Genomic DNA, 26,267 nt, shown 5'->3' on the forward strand with positions numbered 1-26,267 from the left:
TGGATTCAGGGCTCTGGCAAAGGGGATCTTAAGACAATCTGGCTCAGTGGGCTAGTGGCAGAGAGTAAAGCAGCTGATCAGACTGTCTCAATCTTAGTGGCAAAGAAGCTCCATGAACTGCACACACTTATTGTTGGAGGTGAGGATGAAGGAGTCAAGGGTGACAGAGTGAGCCTTTCAAAATAAACTAAACTGTGTTAGAAATATTAAAAATGCTGAATGCAATGTGTTTAAAACAAAGCTGATTTATTTGAGTTTTATCTGGAATAGTCACCCCAACAACTCGGCTCAAGTAATTTAACATCCAGCAGAAATAAACTCTAATGAACATGGTTCAGTCCTGGATGTGATTAACACCAACATTCAGTGTCATTACTTGTGAACTCAATGGTCTCTCAAGCAATTATGATAAATTTAATCAATACTTTTACACTGACTTCTAGGAGGGGAATGGTCTCTCCCCGCTGTGACTACGCTGATGTACTGTAAGATTGGAGGACTGAGTGAACCCCTTCCCACACTCCAAGCAGATGAACGGTCTCTCTCCAGTGTGAACTCGCTGATGTGCAGTGAGGTTGGATGACTGAGTGAATCCTTTCCCACACTCAGAACAGGTGAATGGTCTCTCGCCAGTGTGAACTCTCTGGTGTACAGTGAGATCAAATGATCGCCTGAACCCAGTCTCACAGTAAGAACACCAGAATGGTCTCTCATCGGTGTGAACACGCCGGTGAGACTTCAGATCTCCCAGTCTTTTAAAGCACTTCTCACAGTCAGAGCATTTAAAAGGTCTCATATCAGTATGAACTCGCTGATGTTTCAGCAGGTCGGACGTTTGAGTGAATCCCTTCCCGCACTCTGAGCAGGTGAACGGTCTCTCTCCAGTGTGAACTCGGTGGTGCACAGTGAGTTGAGATGATCGCTTGAATCCAGTCCCACAGTGAGTGCATCTGAATGGTCTCTCATCAGTGTGAACACGTTGATGGGACATCAGTTCCCCAGAACTTTGGTAGCTCTTCCCACAGTCTGAGCATTTAAAAGGTCTCTCTCCAGTGTGAACACGCTGGTGTATTAGCAAGCTGGATGACGTAGTGAATCCCTTACCACACCCAGAGCAGTTGAATGGTCTCTCCCCAGTGTGAACTCGTTGGTGTACCAGCAGACTCTGTAAATGAGCTAATGCCTTCCCACATTGAGAGCAGGTGAACAGCTTCTCTCCAGTGTGGGTGCGCCGATGAATTTCCAACTCAGACGGGTAATTGAAGCCCTTGCCACAATCTGTACATTTCCATGGCTTCTCCCCATTGTGACTGCGCTGATGCTTTTCCAGTTGGGATGGGTAATTGAATCCTTTCCCACATTCCTCACAGTTCCACAGTATCTTCGCAGTGTGACCACACTTGTGACTCCACAGTAAAGATGATTGACTGAAGCTTTGTCCACACATAGAACATGTGTTCAGTTTCTTAGTGCTGTTAATGCTTTTTACTTCCATGTTCAAATCTGATTATATTCAAGTTGCAATAAATTCAATTCGATCCATCAGAATCTGTGATTTCAATTTCCAGACACTAAACAGTCACTGTCCAATCGATATCCTGTAACATTGATGTAAGACAGAAAACAAAAGTGAGAAAGCTCACAAAAAAAAACACAAACAAAACAGTTGTTGAAATTGGGCTGAATGAATCTGGTAATTTTACAGGGCTGACACTTAGGAAACATAACCATGAAATTTGCTGAATTGTTATTAACAATCGAACTGGTTTGGTGACGTCTTTCAAGGAAGGGAACCTACTCTCCCCTACATCACCTCTAATTTTCTCTCGACCTCCGCTGTTCACCAATTTTACCTTCTATTCCTCTTTCATCCAATGTCTGTCATGAAGTCACAGCACTTGCATATGTCTAACCAGGCCCTGCCCTCATCCTCACCCTTTAGCTGAAGCATCAATTGCACACGCTGCATCAGTCAGTCCTATCCCCCCTCATCCTATTGGTTTGTAGCCCAATCAGCCCACCCTCACAGAGATCTAAAACACTTGCTGAAACTGGTGTTTTGGTACATTTCAACTGAGGCATGAGGGGGAGTTTGGATTATAGATTTACAAATTTTGGGGACCAGAGGAAAAGTGTTCTGAACTTTTAAGTTGTGCTCCCACATAACCATCTTGTAAACTCACATTTCCAAGGTGTAAGGAGAGGATTTACAGATCGGCCCCTGAAATCCCTTGAAAGTGGAGTCGCAGGTAGATAGGATAGTGAAGGCGGCGTTTGCTATGCTTTCCTTTATTGGTCAGTGTATTGAGTACAGGAGTTGAGAGGTCATGTTGCAGCTGTACAGGACATTGGTTAGGCCACTGTTGGAATATCGTGTGCAATTCTGGTCTCCTTCCTATCGGAAAGATGTTGTGAAACTTGAAAGGGTTCAGAAAAGATTTACAAGGGTGTTGCCAGGGTTGGAGGATTTGAGCTACAGGGAGAGGCTGAACAGGCTGGGGCTGTTTTCCCTGGAGCGTCAGAGGCTGAGGGGTGACTTTATAGAGGTTTACAAAATTATGAGGGGCATGGATAGGGTAAGTAGGCAAAGTCTTTTCCCTGGGGTCAGGGAGTCCAGAACTAGAGGGCATAGGTTTAGGGTGAGAGGAGAAAGATATAAAATAGACCTAAGGGGCAACCGTTTCACACAGAGGGTGGTACGGGTATGGAAAGAGCTGACAGAGGAAGTGGTGCAGGCTGGTACAATTATAATATTTAAGCAGCATTTGGATGGGTATATGAATAGGAAGGGTTTGAAGGGATATGGGCCGGGTGCTGGCAGGTGAGATTAGATTGGGTTGGGCTATCTGATCGGCTTGGATGGGTTGGACCAAAGGGTCTGTTTCCATGCTGTACATCTCTATGACTCTAAATGGAGAAGGAGAACTATTTGATTGAGGGATGACCATATAAAAGTTTATAAAATCATGAGAGGCATGGATAGGGTGAATAGCTAAGATCTTTTTCCCAGGTTAGGAGACTTCCAAAATGGAGGATGTAGATTAAGGTGCGAGAGGAAAGATTATAAAGAGATTTAAGAGACAAAGTTTTCATACACAGAGTGGTGTGTGTATGGAAATGAGCTGTCAAAGAAGTGGTAGAGGCTGGTACAATTTTAACATTTAAAAGGCACTTAAATGGGGGAATGCATAGGAAGGGTTTAGAGGGATATGGGCCAAAGGCAGGCAAATGGGTGTGACAATATTGTGGCTTTAAGAAGGGTATTGTCTTTTTTTAAGAAAGGTTGCAACAGAGGTGAATAGCGGTCTGCTCCAAAGCTAATAAACAGCTTGTGAGGCCTTTTTTGTTTTAATTTGAAACAATAAAAGCTGCTTGAATGGTTAGGATCAAGTTCCCACAAAGCAGGATTTTGTTTTAGTTTTAACTTTCAGTAGCAGTTGCTGCGGTCTTGAAGTTGGATGTGGAAGCTCTTATTCCTCCCTCTGTTACAGCAAAAAGCTTGGGTTATCTTCCAACTGCTAGAATTGCATGCGAGATCATGTATTTTACTGAATTTACCTTTGCCAAGGGTGTATTTTTGGGACGTTGCTATACTGGAACAGTTGATTAGTAGTAGTAAACATAATATATTATGATGTTAAGCATTTTGACAGAGTTACAGTTAAGCCAATTCTTTTATTTTAATTACAGCATATGAATAAAGTGTGTTTTGTTTCAAGCCTGGTAGTTTGATCGATTGAATTGCTTCCAGAACACAACGCCTTACACTTATCCATTAAATGAAAAAAAGCTAGCGACTAAACTATCTTCTTCAGATATTTTTAGGGCATTTGGTCTGGTCCATAACATGAGACTAGTTCAGTTTGGGATACCTGGTCGAGGTGGACTGAAGGGTCTGACTTTATGATTCTAAGATTCATGTATTTTGGGGGTAAAGAGGTGTACTTGGAAGAGCAGGGATTTATCATGAACAGACAGCACGGTTTTGTCAAAGGGGAGTCATGTCTAATCAAATTGATTCAATTTTTCGAAGAGATAATTTGGTATGTAGACAACAGAAATGCATTTGATGTAGTCTACTTGAACCTCAGCAAAGCTTTTCATTAGATCCTGCATGAGACACTGATAGTGAAGGAAAGAGTCCATGGGATGCAAGGAAATTTGGTAGATTAAATCCAGAATGCCAGCATGGCAGGATGTGGAGGGTGACGATCGAGGGGTGTATTTGTAACTTAATGCCTGTGCACATTAAAGTTCTGCAGGGATCAGTATTGAAGCTCTTGCTATGGAAGGCATAAAGGAACAATTTAAAATTGAATATAACAGGGTTGATACATGATGAAGAAATTGGGGAGTGGAAAATAATGAGGAGCGTAGCCTTAAATTATTTAGGGGTATAAATCGGCTGGTCAGATGGGCTGATCAGTGACAATTAGTATTCAAAAATTCTGATAAATATGACGTGATGCTCTCAGGCAGAAGCAGCAAAGCAAGGATGAGCAGTAAGACTGTGTGAATTACCAAGCACCTTGCTGTACATATCCACTGGGTAGCAAGTAAATCAAAGTGGTTCAAAAGGCATACTGGATACTTGCCTTTATTAGCTGAGGCATAGATTTTAAAACAGGGAGGTTATGCTGGAATTGTAGGAAAAATTGTTCAGGCTGCAATGAGAGTTTGTGTGCAGTCCTGTAGTGCACATTAGAGAAGGGATATGATTGCACTAGAGAGACTGCAGAGGACATTTCTCAGCATGTTGCCTGGGCTGGAGAGGTTTAATTATGAAGAGAATTTGGACAGGTTGTTGTTGATTTCCTTGGAATAATTGGGAATATGGGATGGCGTTTTTACAGGGGGCAGGGTGGGAGGAGGTGTGGTCTAGGTAGCTGTGGGAGTTGGTCGGTTTATAGTAAATGTCCGTGTCGATTCGGTCACCCGAAGTCATGGTCTCCAGCATCTGCAGCCCTCACTTTTTCCTTGGAATACAGGAAATTGAGGAATTAGATGATTGTGATGGAGAAAATTATGAGGGGCACAAAGAGGGTGAACAGGAAGAAACGTTTCCCCTTTTCAGCTGTGGAATGGCACTGACAGATAAAACCCCACACACGGTTCTTAAGTAAGGATTCCTCTGGCTCCTCACCAGAAATGAGTCAGGATACTAAAGCCAGCTTCCTCACAATCCACTCCCTGAGCCTGAAACCTTCAGTGGAGTCAGTGGTGGAGTTTACATCAGGACTGATCTCAGCTTCACTGTTAAGATCACTTCCCTTGTGGATAGTTCAGGTTGTGGATCTTAACTTATTCTGGCATTTAATAGACAGACACACACACACATCATATAAACAAGGGATTCTGGGAAACATGACAAATGTTCTTCTTTGTCTGGAGATCAAATATCTGTTATATAGATTTACCACTAGTGACTAAGTTCCTGTATAATCCTCCATCTGCTATTTTATTAGAGTTTAAACAATTGGTTTAAATTTAGAAGAATTAACACCTGCGTTAAAACAGTAAGGCTCAGGACTGTCAGAAAGACATATTACACCTTCACAGAATGATGAGTAGTATCAATGTCAGATCAGAAACTTATACCTCCCATTTCACTTTCAGTCAGGAACAGATTCCTGTTTGACCCCGATCTGATCTGACAGCTCATTTGCAGCATTTCCTGTTGTTCTCGATGACTCTAAACTCAGTTGTAAAGCAGCCTGCGTTCCAGGTCGAGGAGCTGTGAACCATGGAGGAGAGCGGTTGGGATACATTCCTTCCCCACCTCAGGATGAACCTAAAGAGGAACTTTACTGTTGGTGAAGAGAGATGGGAAAGATCCTGTTACCCTTCTCAACATTCCCCTGAAAGACTGTGTCCAAACTGACATTCTATTTGATGTCCTGCCTCCAGATTGTCCTTGCTGAGCTCCAGTCAGGCTGTGATCATATTTAGGGGAGGCGATGGCCTAGTGGTATTAACACTACACTGGGCCATTTAGGCCATCAGGTCTGCTCTGCCATTCAGTCATGGCTGATAGGTTTCCAACTCCATTTTCCCACTTTCTCCCCATTGCAATCAAGAACTGGGTGGCACAGTGGTTAGCACTGCTGCCTCACAGCGCCAGAGACCCGGGTTCAATTCCCACCTCAGGCGACTGACTGTGTGGAGTTTGCACATTCTCCCCGTGTCTGCGTGGGTTTCCTCTGGGTGCTCCGGTTTCCTCCCACAGTCCAAAGATGTGCAGGTCAGGTGAATTGGCCATACTAAATTGCCTGTAGTGTTAGGTGAAGGGGTAAGGGGTATGGGTGGGTTGCGCTTCGGCGGGTCGGTGTGGACTTGTTGGGCCGTAGGGCCTGTTTCCACACTGTAGGTAATCTAATCTAAACTTATCTATCTGCTTTAAATATACTCAATAACCTGGCCTCCACATTCTGTGGCAATGAATTCCACAGATTCACCACGCTCTGATCAAGAAGTTTCTCCTTATCTCCATTCTAAAGCTTCTTCCCTTTACTCTAAGGATGTGCCCTCAGGTCCTCATCTCACCTACCACTGGAAACATCTTCCCAATGTCCACATTGTCCTGGCTGTTCAAGTAATCCCTCAGTTTTAATTAGATTCCCCCCCCCCCCCACATCCTTCTAAACTCCATCATGTTTAGTCCCAAAGCCCTCAAACGTTCCTCATATGTGATTTTCTGGAGAAACAGGCTCCAATCTCACCACGGCAGACAATGGAATTTGAATTCAATAAAAATCTGGAACTAAAAGTCTAATGATGACTACGAAACCACTGTCGATTACTAGGAAAAGCCCATTGATTTCACTAATATCCTTTTCTAAAAGAAACTGCCATCCTTACCTAGTCTGGCCTACATGTGACTTCAGACAGGCAACGTGGTTGACTCTCCACTGGCCTGTGGGCAAATAGGGATGAGCAATGAACGCTGGCCTGACCAATTATGCTCACTTCCTGTGAATAATTTTAAGAAAGAATCATCAACATTCAGGTGGAAAAGACAGAAAACAACAATAGTGTCCTTCATCCAAAGCTGATTAATTTGATATTTATCCAGAATACTAAACTCCAGCCCAGTTACAGCAATTATTAATACCAGCAGAAACAACCAGCAACTGCCAGAATAAATATGGTGCTGCGTTGTAGGTAAGATGACCAAGTGAATCCACAGAGAACAGTTTTGAGTTTGTCACCAGTGTGATCGGGTTTGTGTTTCAGCAGATCCATTTTGTTTTTAAAATCTCCGCTCACATCTTCATAGAATCGCCCAACAAGTCCACACTGACGCTCCAAAGAATAACCCACCCAGACCTACTCTACATTTACCCCTGACTAATGCACCTAACCTACACATCCCTGAACACTATGGGGCAATTTAGCATGGCCAATTCACCTAACCTACACATTTTTAGATTGTGGGAGGAAACTAGAGCACCTGGAGGAAACTCACGCAGATAAGGCGAGAAGGTGCAAACTCCACACAGACAGTCACCCGAGGCTGCGCCCCGGGCACTGTGAGGCAGCAGTGCTAACCACTGAGCCACCTTGTTGTCCCTTTGAAAGGCCTTTGAAACAGGTTTTTGTCAGGATGAACATGTTGCTGTCTGCTGAGATAGGAATGAGTGACTTGAATTTCCTTCCTCATTGAGAGCAAGTGAATGGGTTCTCCTCAGTGTGAGTGTGCTGGGGTCATTAAGTGTAAATTCAGCAGTGTGCAACCACATCTGATGAATGAAGTTAAAAATCACACAACACCAAGTGATAATCACCTGATGAAGGAGCGTCTCTCCAAAAGCTAGTGCTTCCAATTAAACCTGTTGGACTATAACCTGGTGTTGTGTGATTTTTAACTTTGTACACCCCAGTCCAACATTGGCATCTCCAAATCCTGATGAATCCATTCCCACACACAGAATGACCTCTCCCAGGTGTGAGCTCACTGATGCTCCTGCAGGTTCAACAATCACCTGAACCTCCTCCCAGTGAGAGTTGATGGAAGGAGTGGAACCACACTGAGTGAGTGTGAATTTTACAATAAACATGCCAAAGGTGAAGTATTACACTCTCTCTCCAGTATTAACTTGCTGGTGACTATGGAGGCTGTATGGAGAAAAGTATAAAGTCACATCTCTGATGTGGCAAAAGTTTAGTGACAGTTTAATCTGGTGGCTAGTAAAAGGGAGACAGCTTGTTGGATCGCCTCAGCCATAGAATCACCATGGGCTCCTCACATTTGTTGGAGATGAGGATGCAAAATACAGATGAAGGGAGTGTCGCTCAAAAGAACCTAATATGTCAGAGCTTTAGAAATATTCAGTGCACAGGTTTACACAACACTGATTGATTTGAATTTTATACAGAATACTAACATTTACAACTGAGCTGGAGTTGAACATAGAACATAGAACAATATAGCATAGAACAGGCCCTTCGGCCCACGATGTTGTGCCGAACATTTGTCCTAGCTTAAGCACCTATCCATGTACCTATCCAATTGCCGCTTAAAGGTCGCCAATGATTCTGACTCTACCACTCCCACAGGCAGCGCATTCCATGCCCCCACCACTCTCTGGGTAAAGAACCTACCCCTGACATCCCCCCTAAAACTTCCACCCTTCACCTTAAATTTATGTCCCCTTGTAACATTCTGTTGTACCTGGGGAAAACGTTTCTGACTGTCTACTCTATCTATTCCTCTGATCATCTTATAAACCTCTATCAAGTCACCCCTCATCCTTCGCCGTTCCAATGAGAAAAGGCCTAGCACTCTCAACCAATCCTTGTACGACCTATTCTCTATTCCAGGCAACATCCTGGTAAATCTTCTCTGCACCCTCTCCAAAGCTTCCACATCTTTCCTAAAGTGAGGCGACCAGAACTGCACACAGTACTCCAAATGTGGCCTAACCAAGGTCCTGTACAGCTGCAACATCACTTCACGACTCTTGAATTCAATCCCTCTGCTAATGAACGCTAATACACCATAGGCCTTCTTACAAGCTCTATCCACCTGAGTGGCAACTTTCAAAGATCTATGAACATAGACCCCAAGATCCCTCTGCTCCTCCACCTTACTAAGAACCCTACCGTTAACCCTGTATTCCGCATTCTTATTTGTCTTTCCAAAATGGACAACCTCACACTTGACAGGGTTGAACTCCATCTGCCACTCCTCAGCCCAGCTCTGCATCATATCTAAGTCTTTTTGCAGCCGACAAGAGCCCTCCTCACTATCCACAACTCCACCAATCTTCGTATCATCTGCAAATTTACTGACCCACCCTTCGACTCCCTCTTCCAAGTCATTAATAAAAATTACAAACAGCAGAAGACCCAGAACTGATCCCTGTAACTGGGCTCCAGGCTGAATATTTACCATCTACCACCACTCTCTGGCTTCGACCGGTTAGCCAGTTTTCTATCCAACTGGCCAAATTTCCCTCTATCCCATGCCTCCTGACTTTCTGCATAAGCCTACCATGGGGAACCTTATCAAATGCCTTACTAAAATCCATGTACACTAAAGCCCACTGCTCTATCCTCATCCACATGCTTGGTCACCTCCTCAAAGAATTCAATAAGACTTGTAAGGCAAGACCTACCCTTCACAAATCAAGCAGTGGCTTTCCAGATACTCATAAATCCTATCCCTCAGCACCCTTTCCATTACTTTGCCTCCCACCGAAGTAAGACTAACTGGCCTGTAATTCCCGGGGTTATCCCTATTCTCTTTTTTGAACAGGGGCACAACATTCGCCACTCTCCAGTCCCCTGGTACCATCCCCATTGACAGTGAAGACGAAAAGATCATTGCCAATGGCTCTGCAATTTCCTCTCTTGCTTCCCACATCATCCTAGGATATATCCTGTCAGGCCCGGGGGACTTGTCTATCCTCAAGTTGTTTAAAATGCCCAACACATCTTCCTTCCTAATAAGTATCTCTTCTAGCTTACCAGTCCGTTTCACACTCTCCTCTTCAACAATACCGTCCCTCTCGTTTGTAAATATTGAAGAAAAGTACTCAGTCAAGACCGCTCCTATCTCTTCCGACTCAATACACAGTCTCCCACTACTGTCCTTGATCGGACCTACCCTGAGAATGAGGTTGTAGCGTGGTAGGAATGTCACTGGACTAGTGATCCAGGTGTTACTGTTCAGGGGATACAGCCTCCCAAAGCAGTGTAGTAGGGGTGTTGCTGGTCCAGTGATCCTGTGTTAATTTTCAGGGGATACAGGATCAATCCCCAACAATAGCTGGTGCAATTTAAATTCGATTCATAAAGTCTGGAATTGAAAGCTAGTCTCCGTAGTCATGCTACAAAACCACGATCGATTGTTGGAACAACTGATCTGGTTCAGCAATGTCCTTAAGGGAGGGAAATCTGTCATCCTTACCTGATCTGGCCTACGTATGACTCCATACCCACAGTAATGCAGTGATTCCTTACTACCCTCTGAAACAACCTTACAGGGCACTCTGTTGGACAAGTAATAAAACAGCTTCATCTAACAACACAAAATCTAAACCAGTTTTCTAAGGTCTGCAGAAACAGAACCTGATGAACGTGCTTCATTGTTGGATGTGACTAGCAGCAAAATCCAATCACTTCTGAGTGAGTGAATCCTTTCACATTGGGGAGAAGCCATTCACCTGCTCAGAGTATGGGTAGGAACTCATTCATCTAAACTGCGGAGACACCAACAAGTGAACACCATTACAGTGGTGGGCCTTCAAATGAGTGTCTGATTTTGTTTCAAAAGACAGGATATGAAATATCTTGGGCAGATGGGATCAAGGAAAACCCCAAAGCTTTTTATATGAATACAAAGAGTGAAAGGATTACCAAGGAAAGAATGGGACCTATTAGAGACTCAAGGGGCAACCAGCATGTGGAGCCAGTGGACATTTTAAATGAATATTGTTCATCTGCATCCACAGAGGAGAGGGACATTGCAGCTAGAGATTTCAATTGATATGCTGAGGTTCTGGAACATGTTAAAATTTATATATAACACCAAGCTACAGTCTAACAAGTTTAAGTGAAATCACAAGCTTTCACAGCGCTGTTCCTTCATCAGATGAAGTGATGAAGGAGCAGTGCTCTGAAAGCGTGTGATTTCAAATAAACCTGTTAGGCTACAACCCAGTGTCATGTGACTTCTGACCTTGTCCACCCAGTGCAACACTGGCAACTCCACATCAAGCTTAATAAAGGACGTGGTATTTAATGTCTTCGCAGATAAAAGGGTTCGTAAACCCCCAGGGTCTGATGGGATGTATCCCAGGCTGCAATAGGAGGCAAGGAGGAGACTGCCAGGGCTCTGGCAGGTAAATTTAATACTTTGGTGGCTACAAGTGAAGTGCCAAATGGCTGGATGACAGCTAAAATGTTCAAGGGAAATAGGGATATGCCACATAATTATAAAGCAGATAGTCTAATGTCAGTGGTAGGGAAATTATTGGAAAAAATTGAGGGACAAGATTAATCAATATTTGGGCAGGAAAAGATTAATCAGAGATAATCAGCATGGATTTGTTAGAAGGAGATCTTGTTTGACTAACTAAATTGAGATTCTTGAAAAAGTGACTAAATATTTTAAATAGGGTTGTGCAGTTGATGTGGTTTACATGGACTTCAGAAATGCCTTTGACAAGGTTCCATATGGAAGTGTGGTCCTATAAAGGTAGAACCCTATTGGATCCAAGACAAGTTGGCAAATTGGATCCAAAACTGGCTTACAAATAGTAGGCAAAGAGGGTGGAGGGTTTTTTTTGAAATTGAAAGCCAGTAATTTACCATGGGGACTGATGCTGGGATACTTGCTGTTTGCACGTATGTTAATGATTGATTGACTGACTGAATGATTGATTGATTGGATTGGATTTGTTGTCACATGTACCCAAGTACAATGAAATTCTGAGGTCTACAAAATTATGACAGGCATAGACAGAGTACATTCTGCAAATGTCTTCTCGTTGGAAGACAGGTCTAAGACCAGTGGGCAAGGTGGAAAGGTGCAAGTAGTTTCAAGCAGACTGGAGAAAAACAACTTTACCCAGAGGGTGGTAGATATATGCAACATGCTACCTGACAGAGTGGTGGAAACAGGTAATCTCACAATGTTTAAGAAGCATCTGAATGGGCGGCATGGTGGCACAGTGGTTAGCACTGCTGCCTCACAGCGCCAGAGACCCGGGTCCAATTCCCGCCTCAGGCGACTGACTGTGTGGAGTTTGCACGTTCTCCCCGTGTCTGCGTGGGTTTCCTCTGGGTGCTCCGGTTTCCTCCCACAGTCCAAAGATGTGCAGGTCAGGTGAATTGGCCATGCTAAATTGCCCGTAGTGTTAGGTAAGGGGTAAATGTAGGGGTATGGGTGAGTTGCACTTCGGCGGGGCTGTGTGGACTTGTTGGGCCGAAGAGCCTGTTTCCACACTGTAAGTAATCCAATCTAATCTTAAAATGCCAGAGTATAATGGACCAAGTGCAAGAAAATGGGATTAGTATAAAAAACAAAGAAAGTCAGGTGTTTGTTGGTCAGCATACACATGGTAGGCTAAAGGGCCTTTTTCTATGCTGTATATCTCTGTGAAACCAAACTCATTCACTAACATCCTTCAGGGAGGGGATCTTGCCAGCTGGTCTGGGCCTTTACAAGACTCTGGTTTCTGTGGCAGGACAAAGTGAGAGATGGAAGAGTCAGAATGGAAAAGGATTTTAAATATTTACAACTCACCCAGAATGTTGATGGGATCCCCCAAACTTCTCTCTCCCAAATTATGAAGCTCCACCATCTGAACGGACAATGATCACCTCCCAGCCACACACTGTCCTGATTTGTCTGACATCCAGCATTGGGTGTGCCGAAATTTCCTCCAATTACATTATGGGATGACTGAAGCCATTGTTTTCACTCCTAGTTATAAACTGAACTCCCTTAGTACTAACTCCATCCCTCTCCCCAATAACTGTTTGAGGCTGAACCAGACTGTTCACAATAATCGGGAAATATTTCACCCAAGATGTGTTTCCAACCACACATCCTCATCATCATTAAGACAGTCTCGCATTTCCAGCTCAGTAACATCACCCGGTCTAACCCTAATCTCAGTGCATCTCTGTCGAAACGCTCATCCATTCTGATGTTACCTCTAGGTTTAAATATCCTTCCACACTCCCAACTGGCCTCCCACATTCAACCTCTCTGTAACCTTGAAGTCACCCAAAACTATGCTGCCTGAGTGCTCCTTCACATCCATTCCCATTCACCCTGTGCTCACTGACCTACATATTTCCTGGATGACAAAGCACTAAAATATTGAAATTCCTATTTAGAAATTATGCCAGAGCATGTCCCTCTCTTGGTAACCTCCTCTAGCCTCACAACCCTCTGAAATACCATATATCCTAAAATTTCAACCACCTAAGCATTCCATCACTATCACCATGCTTTCACCTTCCAAGACAATAAACCTCTCCAAACCTCCCTGATTTTCAACCTCACTTTCCTTCTTCAAGTTGCTCCTAAAAACCCATCACTTTGGCCCAGTTTTTGGCCACCTGTCCTAATATCTCCACAGGTGGCCTGATGGCAAATATTGTTTTACGACTATCCTGTGCAAAACCTCAGATCATTGTATGACTTTTAAAATGTGACAAAATACAAATTGTTATAAATTTGGACAAATAGCCTGGTTCTTCACTATCATTTGATAACTCCTTACCAAACAGCATTAAGAAGCACCTTCACCACACGGATTGCAGCGGTTCTGCAAATTCACACATCATCATCTTCGCAGGTAGCAGGATTGATAATATTTACTGATAACTGTAGAGGGAGACACACAATTAATGTTTCAGATTATGCTGAATAAATTACAGAGAACAAACATTGTGTAAAATTTAAGGTTAATGAAAGCTCAGAAGCAGAACAGAAAAGGACTGCACTACAGGAACAAAAACTTGACTGAGAAAGATACTCTGGGCAAGTAAAGTTTCTAAATCGACAGCAGATGGTCAGGGGATGACCTGAAGTTAATCTTGAGAGGGTGCAGAAAAGACATACAAAGATGCTGCCAGGACTGGACGGTTTGAGCTATAGGGAGAGGCTGAATAGGCTGGGGATATTTTACCTCGAGTGTCAGAGGCTGAGAGGTGATCTTATCGACGTTTGGAAAATCATAAGGGGAATGGATAGAGTGAAAAGCCAAGGTCTTTTTGCCAGGTGGTGTGCCCAAAATTAGAGGGCCGAGGTTTAATGTGAGAGGGGAAAGACTGAAAAGAATTCTGAGGCACACCTTTTTCATGCAGAGGATGGTGCATGTATGGAACAAATAGCCAGATGAAGTCGTGGAGGCAGGTACAATTATAACATTTAAAAAGCATCTGAATTTTGGAAATTGGCAGATACGATATTGTGGGGATAACTGAGACGTGGCCTCAAGTGAACAAGGCCTGGGAAATTAATATTCAAGGCTACACGTGCTATCGTAAGGACAGACCGACGGGCAGAGGGGGTGGGGTGGCCATGTTGGTAAGTCCTTTGCGTGGGGGGACCTAGAATCAGGGGATGTAGAGTGGATAGAGCTGAGAAATTCTAAGGGTAAAAAGACCCTCTTGGAAGTTATCTACAGGCCCCCAAACAGTAGTCTGGATGTCAGATGTAAGTTGAATCAGGATCTGAAATTGGCCTGTCGAAAAAGATGTTACTACAGTTGTTATGGGGGATTTCAACATGCAGGTAGACTGGGAGAATCAGGATGGTATTGAACCTCAAGAAAGAGACTTTGTGGAGTGCCTCTGAGTTGGATTCTTAGAACAGCTGGTGCTGGAGCCTACCAGGGAGAAGGCAATTCTGGATCTGGTATTGTGCAACGAAACAGAATTGATCAGGGACCTCGAAGTGAAGGAGCCATTGGGAAGTAGTAACCATAATACAATAAGCTTCAATCTGCAATTTGAGAGGGAGAGGGTACAATCGGAAGTGATAATACTTCTGTTGAATAAAGGGAACTATGGAGCTATGAGGGAGGAGCTGGCCTTTTTAGGTATGTGAAAGGCAAAAAAATGGTTAAGACTAAAATTGGGCCCTTGAAGACAGAAACAGGGGAATATATTACAGGAAACAAAGAAATAGCAGAAAAATTGAATTGGTACTTCAGATCTGTGTTCACTGGGGAAGACACAAGCAATCTCCCTGAGGTAACTGTGGCTGAAGGACCTGAACTTAAGGGAATTGGTGTTGGAGAGACTGTTAGGTCTGAAGGTTGATAAGTCCCCGGGGCCTGATGGCCTACATCCCAGGGTACTGAAGGAGGTGGCTCGAGAAATCGTGGATGCGTTGGTGATTATTTTCCAGAGTTCAATAGATTTGGGATCAGTTCCTGCAGATTGGAGGGTGGCTAATGTTGTACCACTTTTTAAGAAAGGTGGGAGAGAGAAAGCAGGAAATTATAGACCAGTTAGTCTGACCTCAGTGGTGGGAAAGATGCTGGAGTCTATTATAAAGGATGAAATTACGACACATCTGGATAGTAGTAACAGGATAGGTCAGAGTCAGCATGGATTTATGAAGGGGAAATCATGCTTGACTAATCTTCTGGAATTTTTTGAGGATGTAACTCTGAAGATGGACGAGGGAGATCCAGTAGATGTAGTGTACCTGGACTTTCAGAAAGCTTTTGATAAAGTCCCGCATAGGAGGTTAGTGAGCAAAGTTAGGGCACACGGTATTGGGAGCAAAGTACTAACTTGGATTGGCTGACAGGAAACAAAGAGCAGTAATAAACGGCTCCATTTCGGAATGGCAGGCAGTGACCAGTGGGGTACCGCAGGGATCAGTGCTGGGACCGAAGCTTTTTACAATATATGTTAATGATATAGAAGATGGTATTAGTAATAACATTAGCAAATTTGCTGATGATACTAAGCTGGGTGGCAGGGTGAAATGTGAGGAAGATGTTAGGAGATTACAGGGTGACCTGAACAGGTTAGGTGAGTGGTCAGATGCATGGCAGATGCAGTTTAATGTGGAGTGTATGGTTATCCACTTTGGTGGCAAGAACAGGAAGGCAGATTACTACCTAAATGGAATCAATTTAGGTAAAGGGGCAGTACAAAGAGATCTGGGTGTTCTTGTACACCAGTCAATGAAGGTAAGCATGCAGGTACAGCAGGTAGTGAAGAAGGCTAATAGCAGGCTGGCCTTCATAACAAGAGGGATTGAGTATAGAAGCAAAAAGGTTCTTCTGCAGCTGTATAGGGCCCTGGTGAGACCACACCTGGAGTACTGTGTGCAGTTCTGGTCTCCAAATTTGAGGAAAGGCATTCTGGCTATTGAGGGAGTGCAGCGCAGGTTCACGAGGTCAATTCCTGGAATGGCGGGGCTACCTTACGCTGAAAGACTGGAGCGACTGGGCTTGTATATCCTTGAGTTTAGAAGACTGAGAGGGGATCTGATTGAGACATATACAATTATTAAAGGATTGGACACTCTGGAGGCAGGAAACATGTTTCCGCTGATGGGTGAGTGCTGAACCAGAGGACACAGCTTAAAAATATGGGGTAGACCATTTATATGAGGAGAAACATCTTCACCCAGAGAGTGGTGGCTGTGTGGAATGCTCTGCCCCAGAGGGCAATGGAGGCCCAGTCTCTGGATTCATTTAAGAAAGAGATGGATAGAGCTCTCAAAGATAGTGGAATCAAGGGTTATGGAGATAAGGCAGGAACAGGATACTGATTAAGGATGATCAGCCATGATCACATTGAATGGTGGTGCAGGCTCGAAGGGCAGAATGGCCTACTCCTGCATCTATTGTCTATTGAATGGCTATATGAACAGGAAAGGTTTAGAGGGACATTGGTCAAATGCTGCAAAAAGTCCAGTTCAGATTAGGATATCTGGTGAGCATTGACCAAAGGGCCTGTTTACATGCTGAATGACTCCAAGGTATAAGGTAGAAACCTCATCCAGACACAGATGACAAAAATAACCTGGACAGAAGGAGAGCAGAGCTGAATCTAAGCAATGGATTCAGAACCACATTAAAGGAGACATACCAGCTCAAGAGCCACCGAACTTTGTACAGGTAACAGATCGAGTACTAAAAGCTCAAAATTGTTCATAAATGGTCAAAAATACTAAACAATATCAGTATTTTCAATTTGAAACTCTCCAGGACTCCACAGCTGGAAAGATATCAGAAACCCTGGAGACAGTGAACAATCTCGGAGAAGGCAACGCTTACACTCAATGGTCAAGAATATCCAGTGTCTGATGATTCCAACGATTCTTATGTGATCTTTGGTTGGAGATTCCTGTGTGTGAATACTCTGCAAGTATTCTGGAAAAGAAGTTTAGAAAACACAGAGTCAGTCAAAGGTAGAACTCAGATAATTTATTCCCTTTGTTTGACCTTTTTGTGCATATGTGTGACCTTCCAAGCCTCAGTGAAAGAACTTTCCTTACTCTATCACTGTCAGTCCAGGATAGTCAGAGATATATGCACGGAAACAGACACTTTGATCCAACTCGTCCATGCCAATCACATATCCTAAATAAATCTAGTCCTGTTTGCTAGCACTTAGCCCATATCTCTCTACACCCTTCCTATTCATGTACCCATCCAGATGCCTTTTAAATGCTGTAATTGTACCAGCCTCCATGACTTCCTCTGGCAGCTCATTCCATGCACACACCACCCTTTGCATGATAAAGTTGCGCCTTAGGTCCCTTTTAAATCTTTCCCCTCTCACCCTAAACCTATGCCCGCCAGTTGTGGACTCCCCCAGCCCAGGGAAAAGACCTAGTCTATTTACCCTATTCATGCCCCTCATGATTTTATAAACCTCTATAACGGAGCCCCTCAGCCTCCGATGCTCCAAGGAAAACAGCCTACTCAACCTCTCCCTGTAGCTCAAACCCTCCAATCCTGGCAACATCCTTGTCAATCTTTTCTGAATTCTTTCAAGTTTCACACCATCCTTCCTGTAAGAGGGAGACCAGAACTGCACACAACATTCCAAACCTGGTCTCACCAATGTCCTGTACAGCTGCAACATGACCTCCCACCTTCTATACTCAATGCTCTGACCAATAAAGGTAAGCAAACAAAATGTCTTCTTCACTATCCTATTTGAGACTCCACTTTCAAGGTCGTTTTGTTCTACAATACAATACAATATCAGGATTGTTACTGTATCCATTAAGGCTGCCAGTTACTGTTGTGTGAGTTAAAAATCACACAACACCAGGTTATAGTCGAATAGGTTCAATTGGAAGCACTAGCTTTCGGAGGTGGTTGTGGAGTAGCACTCAGAAAGCTAATGCTTTCAATTAAACCTGTTGGACTATAACCTGGTGTTGTGAGATTTTTAACTTGGCATCTCCAAATCAGGTCTTTACAGCATCTTCTGTATAGCAGGTCATTTGGCACATCAAATCCACACCGATTCTATGAACAGCATCTGACCCAAACCAACACCCTCCACTCTATCCCTGTAACCCTGCATTTCCCATGACAAATCCACCTAGCTTGCATATCCCTGGATACTTTCAACAAATTTTAGCATGGCCAATCCACATAACCTGCATACCTTTGGATCATGGGAGGAAACTAGAGCATCTGAGGAAACTTATACAAACACCGGAAGCAAGTGTACAGTCGCCTGAAGGTTAACTTGAACCCAGCTCCCAGATACTGAGAAGCAGCAATGCTAACCACTGAGCCACCATTCCACCCCATTTTACTCAGAAATTCACAATATCCACAAACCCCCTCCTGGTCCAGGCAACCACATACAGTCCCTACCGCACATTGCTCCTCAATGCGTCCCTCGATTCACTGGTGACATCTATCTGACTCGTCAGCAACTGCCCTGGGTTTTCATGTGACTGACTACATTTTTAGGTGGCACTGCTGCCTCACAGTGCCAGGGACCAGGGTTCGACCCCAACCTCAGGTGACTTTCCGTGTGGAGTTTGCACATTCTGTGAGTTTCTCCCACTGTCCAAGGATGTGCAGGTTAGATCGATTGGCTTTGCTGAATTACCATAGTGTTCAGGGATTTGCAGGCTAGATGGGCTAGCCATGGGAAATGCAAAGCTACAGGGATCAGGTAGGGGGTGCATCTGGGTGGGATGCTCTTCAGAGAGTCAGCAAGGACATTTTCACGAGTCATAGAGCTGTACAGCACAGAAGCAAACCCTTTGGTCCAACTCGTCCATACCCACCAGATATCCTAAATTAATCTAGTCCCGTTTGCCAGCACTTGGCTCATATCCCTCTCAACCCTTCATATTCATATACATAGAACATTACAGCGCAGTACAGGCCCTTTGGCCCTCGATGTTGCGCCAACCTGTCATACTAATCTGAAGCCCATCTCACCTATACTATTCCACATACATCCATATGCCTGTCCAATGACGACTTAAATGCACTTAAACTTGGCGAATCTACTACCGTTGCAGGCAAAGCATTCCATATCCTTACTACTCTCTGAGTAAAGACACTACGTCTGACATCTGTCTTATACCTATCTCCCCTCACTTTAAAGTTGTGTCCCCTCGTGTTTGCCTTCCCCATACTTGGATAAAGGCTCTCTCTGTTCACCCTATCTAACCCTCTGATTATCTTGTAAGTCACCTCTCAACCTCCTTCTCTTTAATGAGAACAGCCTCAAGGCCCTCAGCCTTTCCTCGTAAGACATTCCTTCCATACCAGGCAACATCCTAGTAAACTCCTCTGCACCCTTTTCAATACTTCCAAATCCTTCTTATAATGCGGTGACCAGAACTGTACACAGTACTCCAAGTGTGGCCGTACCAGAGCTTTGTTCAGCTGCAGCATAACCTCCTGGTTCCGGAACTCAATCCCTCTATTAATAAACACTGTATGCCTTCTTAACAACCCTGTCAATCTGGGTGGCACCTTTCAGGGTTCTGTGTACATGGACACCGAGATCTCTCTGCTCATCTGCACTCCCAAGAATCTTACCATTGGACCAATACTTTGCATTCCGATTACTCCGTCCAAAACGTATCACCTCATACTTGTCCACATTAAACTCCATTTGCCACCTCTCAGCCCTGCTCTGCATCCTAACTATGTCTCTCTGCAATCTACTACATCCTTTGTCACTATCCACAACTCCACCGACCTTAGTGTCATCCGCAAATTTACGAACCCACCCTTCTAAGTCCTCATCCAGGTCATTTATAAAAATGACGAACAGCAGTGGACCCAACACTGACCCTTGCGGTACACCGCTAGTAACTGGACACCAAGATGAACGTGTTCCATCAACTACAACCCTCTGTTTTCTTTCAGCAAGCCAATTACTGATCCAAACTTTGGACTGGTGGTGCTGGAAGAGCTCAGCAGTTCAGGCACCATCCAAGGAGCAGCTGCTCCTCGGATAATGCCTGAACTGCTGTGCTCTTCCAGCACCATCAATCCAAAATCTGGTTTCCAGCATCTGCAGTCATTGTTTTTACCACCTGATCCAAACTGCCATGTCTCCCACAATCCCATTCCTCTACATTTTGTATAATAGCCTACTGTGGGGAACCTTATCGAACGCCTTGCTGAAATCCATATACACCTCATCAACCGGTTTACTCTCATCTACCTGTTTGGTCACTTTGTCAAAAAACTCAATAAGGTTCGTTAGGCACGACCTACCCTTCACAGAACCATGCTGACTATCCCTGATCAGATTATTATTTTCTAGATGGTAATAAATCCTATCTCTTATAACCTTTTCCAACAGTTTACCCTACAGTTGCCTTTAAATTGTTATGCCAAATGGCCTATTTCCACACTACAGGGATTCTATTTGGAAAGCACATAGGGCAGGTTATCTTATGAAGTAATGGCATCTGGATAACAGTACTTGCTTGCTTTTCTTTCCTTGTCTGTCGCTCTGCCTCATCAATAAGACATGGGTTGTGAAAGACTAATACAACCTGATGGACACGCTATCACCATTCTGAACAATGGACAGCAACCTCCCCACAGTCTTTGCAAACATTGCCCCTTACAGACATGGCACCCATACACACACACAACCCACAGTCTAATGCCCCAAATAAAGATGACAGACGGCACAGAGGCCTCCTCTGGGTGGAAGACTGGAGTCATCGTACCGTTTGCTGCAAACGGGAGCCCAGGGGTTTTTCTTCGGGTTTGAGATTTGCACAAGACATTTGCGAAATCTCCCCGTCCACCTGCTGGATTCACTGCACTCTGCGAGTTGCGTCGTTTTCACCGTTTACGGAGCAGAAAAAATAACCTCCATCTGCAGCCATTACTCAGTCAGCGCATGCTCCGTTCGACGTTCACCATTGCGCCTGCGCACTTCTCCGTCCTGTTGACAGGGTATATTGCGAATGCTGGATTTTTGACCTGCAGTACATCTGTTTCACTGAAAGTGGGTATACAGGCAGGAAATCAAAGAAAAGTGAATAATTTGTCAGATTTCTAACATAGACTGACATTGTCTTTACGAAACTTATTTGCCAGAATATTTGAAGAAGGTTTGCTGATAGAAATCTGCAACCAATCATTATATAAAAATGTGACAGAATCAAACGTATGATTAAATCCTGAATATTATTAGGCTTTGAGTGTATGTATTCGTTTCCCATGCATTGCATACAGTTTCTTCATCATATCCTCCTTGTCAATCATGTACAAAATCCTAAATTTGTATACCATGTTCTGTTTTCCATCAGCTAATGTGAACATCTTGGTTTTAGCAAAGGACTCACCTTCATTCCACTATGCCCACATATCAATCGAATTTTGCAAACGTCCATATGTGAACACTTTTTCCACTGCCTCCGCCTCTATGCCTACTTCTTTGAACGTGAACCCCACCTACTCCCGAAGACCCTTTCTCCCGCCTCCAACAAATTCCATCCTCCTGGACACACTGTCCTGGCCTCCTATCCTCCCTTGACATCTTCATCTGCTCTGTAATGTTCTCCGTTCTGTGATGATTGGTGGTGGTTTAACCTGAAGGTTACCACGCACCAGGTGAAGGGAGAGGTTGAGAAGGACAATCCATTTATTATAGATAGATATTCTCGATGTGTATCAGCAACACCCATCAATGAATGAACAATGTCATGCAACTAAAATTGCCATTCCATGAACTATTCTGTCCCACTTCAGGGACCCTCCCATCCTTTACAATGTGTGGTGATATCTTGTTTGCACAGACCCAGATGTTCTGTATTCCTGTGTGTGATGCGATGTCCTCTTGCAGTGACAATTGCACTGAACCACATTGTCTGTAAGGGTGGTAGAAGCAGAAACCCTGATAATAGTTAAGGCATATTTAGGTGAACACTTACAATGCCAAGGCAGACAAAGCCATGGGCCAAGTGCTGGAAAATGATATTAGAATAGTTAGGTGGTTGTTTTTGATGGGCACAGACTCGATGGGCCACAGAGCATTTTTCTGTAACATCGAACTCCTAGACACTGACATATCACATGCAGCATCTGAAACCAGGTCAGAGAAGGAAGTATTAGAATAGATGACACGTGATCTGGGTCTGTGCAAACAAAAGATCACCACACTTTGTATAGGGTGGGACGGTCCATGAGAGGGGGCAGAGAAGATTTATCAGAATGGTTCATGGAATGGTGTGTTGCTTCCCTGGTGCTAGGAAGAGAGAGTGTGCAGAATGTACTCAAAGGGGAGATGGGCCAACAGAAGGTCATTGTACACATTGGAAATCATGACATAGGATGAGAAAAGGATAAGATTCTGAAGGGAGAATATAGAAAGTTAGGCAGGAGGTCCTCAAGGGTAGTAATATCTGGATTACTCCCGGTGCTATGAGCTAGTGAGGGTAGGAATAGGAGGCTAGAACAAATGAATTCATGGCTGCGGAGCTGGTGTATAGGAGAAGGCTTCATATTTTTGGATCACTGGAATCTCTTCTGGGGTAGAAGTGACCTGTACAAGAAGGACAGAATCCACCTGAATTGGAAGGGGACTAATTGGCAGGGAGATTTGCAAGAGCTGCTTGGGAGGATTTATACTAGTAAGTTTGGGTGGGGGGTAGGTGGGGGGGAGGTGTTTAGGACCCAGGGAAATAGTGAGGAAATACATCAACCTGACACTGGTACAGTTTGGAAAGGGGAGAAAGTGAGGTCTGTAGATGCTGGAGATCAGAGCTGGAAATGTGTTGCTGGAAAAGCACAGCAGGTCAGGCAGCATCCAGGGAACAGGAGAATCGACGTTTCGGGCATAAGCCCTTCTTCAGTTTGGAAAGGGGGCAAGTTTGGAAAGGGGGCAAGTCAAACAGTCAGGGCAGGCAGGAACAAAGGACTGATAAAATAAACTGCATTTACTTCAACGCAAAAGGCCCTAGAGGGAAAGCAGATAAGGCATTGTTAGGAATTTGGGACTGGGATATCATAGCAATTACAGAAATGTGGCTCAGGGATGGACAGGACTGGCAGCTTAATATTCCAGGATGCAAATGCCATAGGAAGGATAGAAAGGGGGGCAAAAGAGGAGGGGAAGTGGTGTTTTAGATAAGGGATAGCACTATAGCTGTACTTAGGGAGGATATTCCTGGGAATATATCCAGGGAAGCTATTGAATTGTAGTATAGCCCCTCCTAATAATTAGCAAAAAGTTGAGAAACAAATTTAAGAGGAGATTTTTAGTTATCCATAAGAATAATAGGGTGGTTATGATAGGGGATTTTGACTTGCCAAACATAGACTGGGCCTGCCATTGAGTTAAGGATTTAGATGGAGAGGAATTTGTTAAGTGTATACAAGAAAATTTTCTGATTCAGTATATGGATGTACCTACTAGAGAAGATGCATAACTTGACCTACTCTTGGGAAATAAGGCAGGGCAGGTGACTGAGGTGTCAGTGGGGGAGCACTTTGGGGCCAGTGACCATAATTCTATTAGTTTTAAAATAATAATAGAAAAGGATAGACCAGATCTAAAATTTGAAGTTCCTAATTGGAGGAAGGCTAATTTTGACAGTACTAGGCAAGAACTTTCAAAAGCTGATTGGGGGCAGATGTTTGCAGATAAAGGGACAGCTGGAAAGTAGGAAGCTTTCAGAAATGAAATAATGAGAGTCCAGGAAAAAAACCCTATATTCCAGTTAGGTTGAAAGGAAAGACTAGTAGGTGTAGTGAATGCTGGTTCAAGAAACTGAGATTTTGGTTAAGAAAAAGGAAGCATATGTCAGGTATAGACAGGATAGATCGAGTAAATTCTTAGAAGAGTATAAAGGCAGTAGGAGTATACTTAAGAGGGAAATCAGGAGGGCAAAAAGGGGACATGAAATAGATTTGGCAAGAAGGGTGAAGGAGAATCCAAAGAGTTTTTACAAATACATCAAGAGCAAAAGGGTAACTAGGGAGAGAATAGGGCCCCAGGAGAATCGACGTTTCGGGCATAAGCCCTTCTTCAGGAAAAGAAGGGCTTATGCCCGAAACATCGATTCTCCTGCTCCTTTGATGCTGCCTGACCTGCTGCGCTTTTCCAGCAACACATTTTTCAGCTCTGATCTCCAGCATCTGCAGTACTCACTTTCTCCTAGAGAATAGGGCCCCTCAAAGCTCAGCAAGGCAGACTATGTGTGGAGCCGCAGGAGGTGGAGGAGATAACTCAACAAGTATTTTGCATCAGCGTTTACTGTGGAGAAGGACATGGAAGATATAGAATTTGGGAAATAGATGGTGACATCTTGAAAAATGCCTGTATTACAGAAGGTGCATGATGTCTTGAAATGCATAAAAGTGGATAAATCCCCAGGAGCTGATCAGGTGTACCTTAGAACTCTGTGGGAAGCTAGGGAAATGATTGCTGGGCCCTTGCTGAGATATTTGTATCATTGATAGTCACAGGTGAGGTGCTGGAAGACTGGAGGTTGGCTAACATGGTGCCACTATTTAACATAGGTTTAACATAACTATAGACTAATGAACCTGACATCAGTGGTGGGCAAGTTATTGGAGGGAATCCTGAGGGACAGGATGTACATGTATTTGAAAAGGCAAGGACTGATTAGGGATAGTCAGCATGGCTTTGTGCATGGAAAATTATGTCTCATGAACTTGAGTTTTTTGAAGAAGTAACAAAGGGGATTGATGAGGTCAGAACAGTGGATGTGATCTGTATGGACTTCAGTAAGACATTCAACAAGGTTCCCCGTGGGAGACTGGTTAGCAAGGTTAAATTATGTGGAATAAAGGGAGAACTAGCCATTTGGATATAAAATTGGCTGGAAGGTAGAAGACAGAGGGTGGTGGTGGAGGGTTGCTTTTCAGACCAGTGGTGTGCCTCAAGGTTCGGTGCTGGGTCCACTACTTTTCATCATTTATATAAATGATTTGGATATTAACAGAGGAGGTATAGTTAGTAAGTTTGAAGATAACATCAAAATTGGAGGTATAGTGGACAGTGGAGAAAGTTACCTCAGATTACAACGGGATCTTGATCAGATGGGCCAATGGGCTGAGAAGTGGCAGATGGAATTTAATTTAGGTAAATGTGAGGTGCTGCATTTTGGAAAAGCAAATCAGAGCAGGACTTATATACTTACTGGTAAGGTCCCAGGGAGTGTTGCTGAACAAGGAGACCTTGGAGTGCAGATTCATAGTTCCTTGAAAGTACAGTCACAAGTAGTTAGGATAGTGAAGAAGGTATTTGGTATACACTCCTGATTGGTCAGAACATTGAATATAGGAGTTGGGAGGTCATGTTGTGGCTGTAGAGGACATTTGTCAGGTCACTTTTGGAATATTGCGTACAATCTAGGTCTCCTTCCTATCGGAAGGATGTTGTGAAACTTAAAAGGGTTCAGAAAAGATTTACAAGGATGTTGCTGGGGTTGGAGGATTTGAACGATAGGGACAGGCTGAAGAGGCAGGGCTTTTTTCCCTGGAGCATCGGAGGCCAAGGGGGTGACCTTTGTAAAATCACGAGGGGCATGGATAGGATAAACAGACAAGGTCTTTTTCCCTGGGGTAGAGGAGACCAGAACTAGAGGGCATAGGTTCAGGGTGAGAGGGGGAAGATATAAAAGGGACTTAAGCAGCAACGTTTTCACGCAGAGGGTAGTGCATGTATGGAATGAGCTACCACAGGAAGTGGTGGAGGCTGGTACAATTATAGCATTTAACAGGCATCCAGATGGGTATATGAATGGGAAGGTTTAGAGAGAAATGGGCCAAGTGCTGGCAAATGGCACTAGATTA

At 43.9% G+C, this 26,267-nt stretch overlaps 1 protein-coding gene across 1 annotated transcript; it reads right to left on the reverse strand.

Annotated features, from left to right (window-relative positions):
- Positions 1–229: 229 nt before the first annotated feature.
- LOC122553886 (uncharacterized) lies at positions 230–21,325 on the reverse strand. Its single transcript, XM_087990180.1, has 4 exons — positions 21,167–21,325; positions 17,265–17,360; positions 13,740–13,843; positions 230–1,598 (listed from the first exon to the last, which is right to left on the reverse strand). The coding sequence occupies exon 4, from the start codon at positions 1,493–1,495 to the stop codon at positions 440–442; it is 1,056 nt and encodes a 351-aa protein (XP_087846306.1). The 5' UTR covers positions 1,496–1,598; positions 13,740–13,843; positions 17,265–17,360; positions 21,167–21,325; the 3' UTR covers positions 230–439.
- Positions 21,326–26,267: the final 4,942 nt, after the last annotated feature.

Source organism: Chiloscyllium plagiosum, unplaced genomic scaffold (genome assembly GCF_037043375.1).
Source record: "Chiloscyllium plagiosum isolate Xiang-an unplaced genomic scaffold, Cpla_swu_hap1 HiC_scaffold_8, whole genome shotgun sequence".
NCBI classification, from domain to species: Eukaryota; Metazoa; Chordata; class Chondrichthyes; order Orectolobiformes; family Hemiscylliidae; genus Chiloscyllium; species Chiloscyllium plagiosum.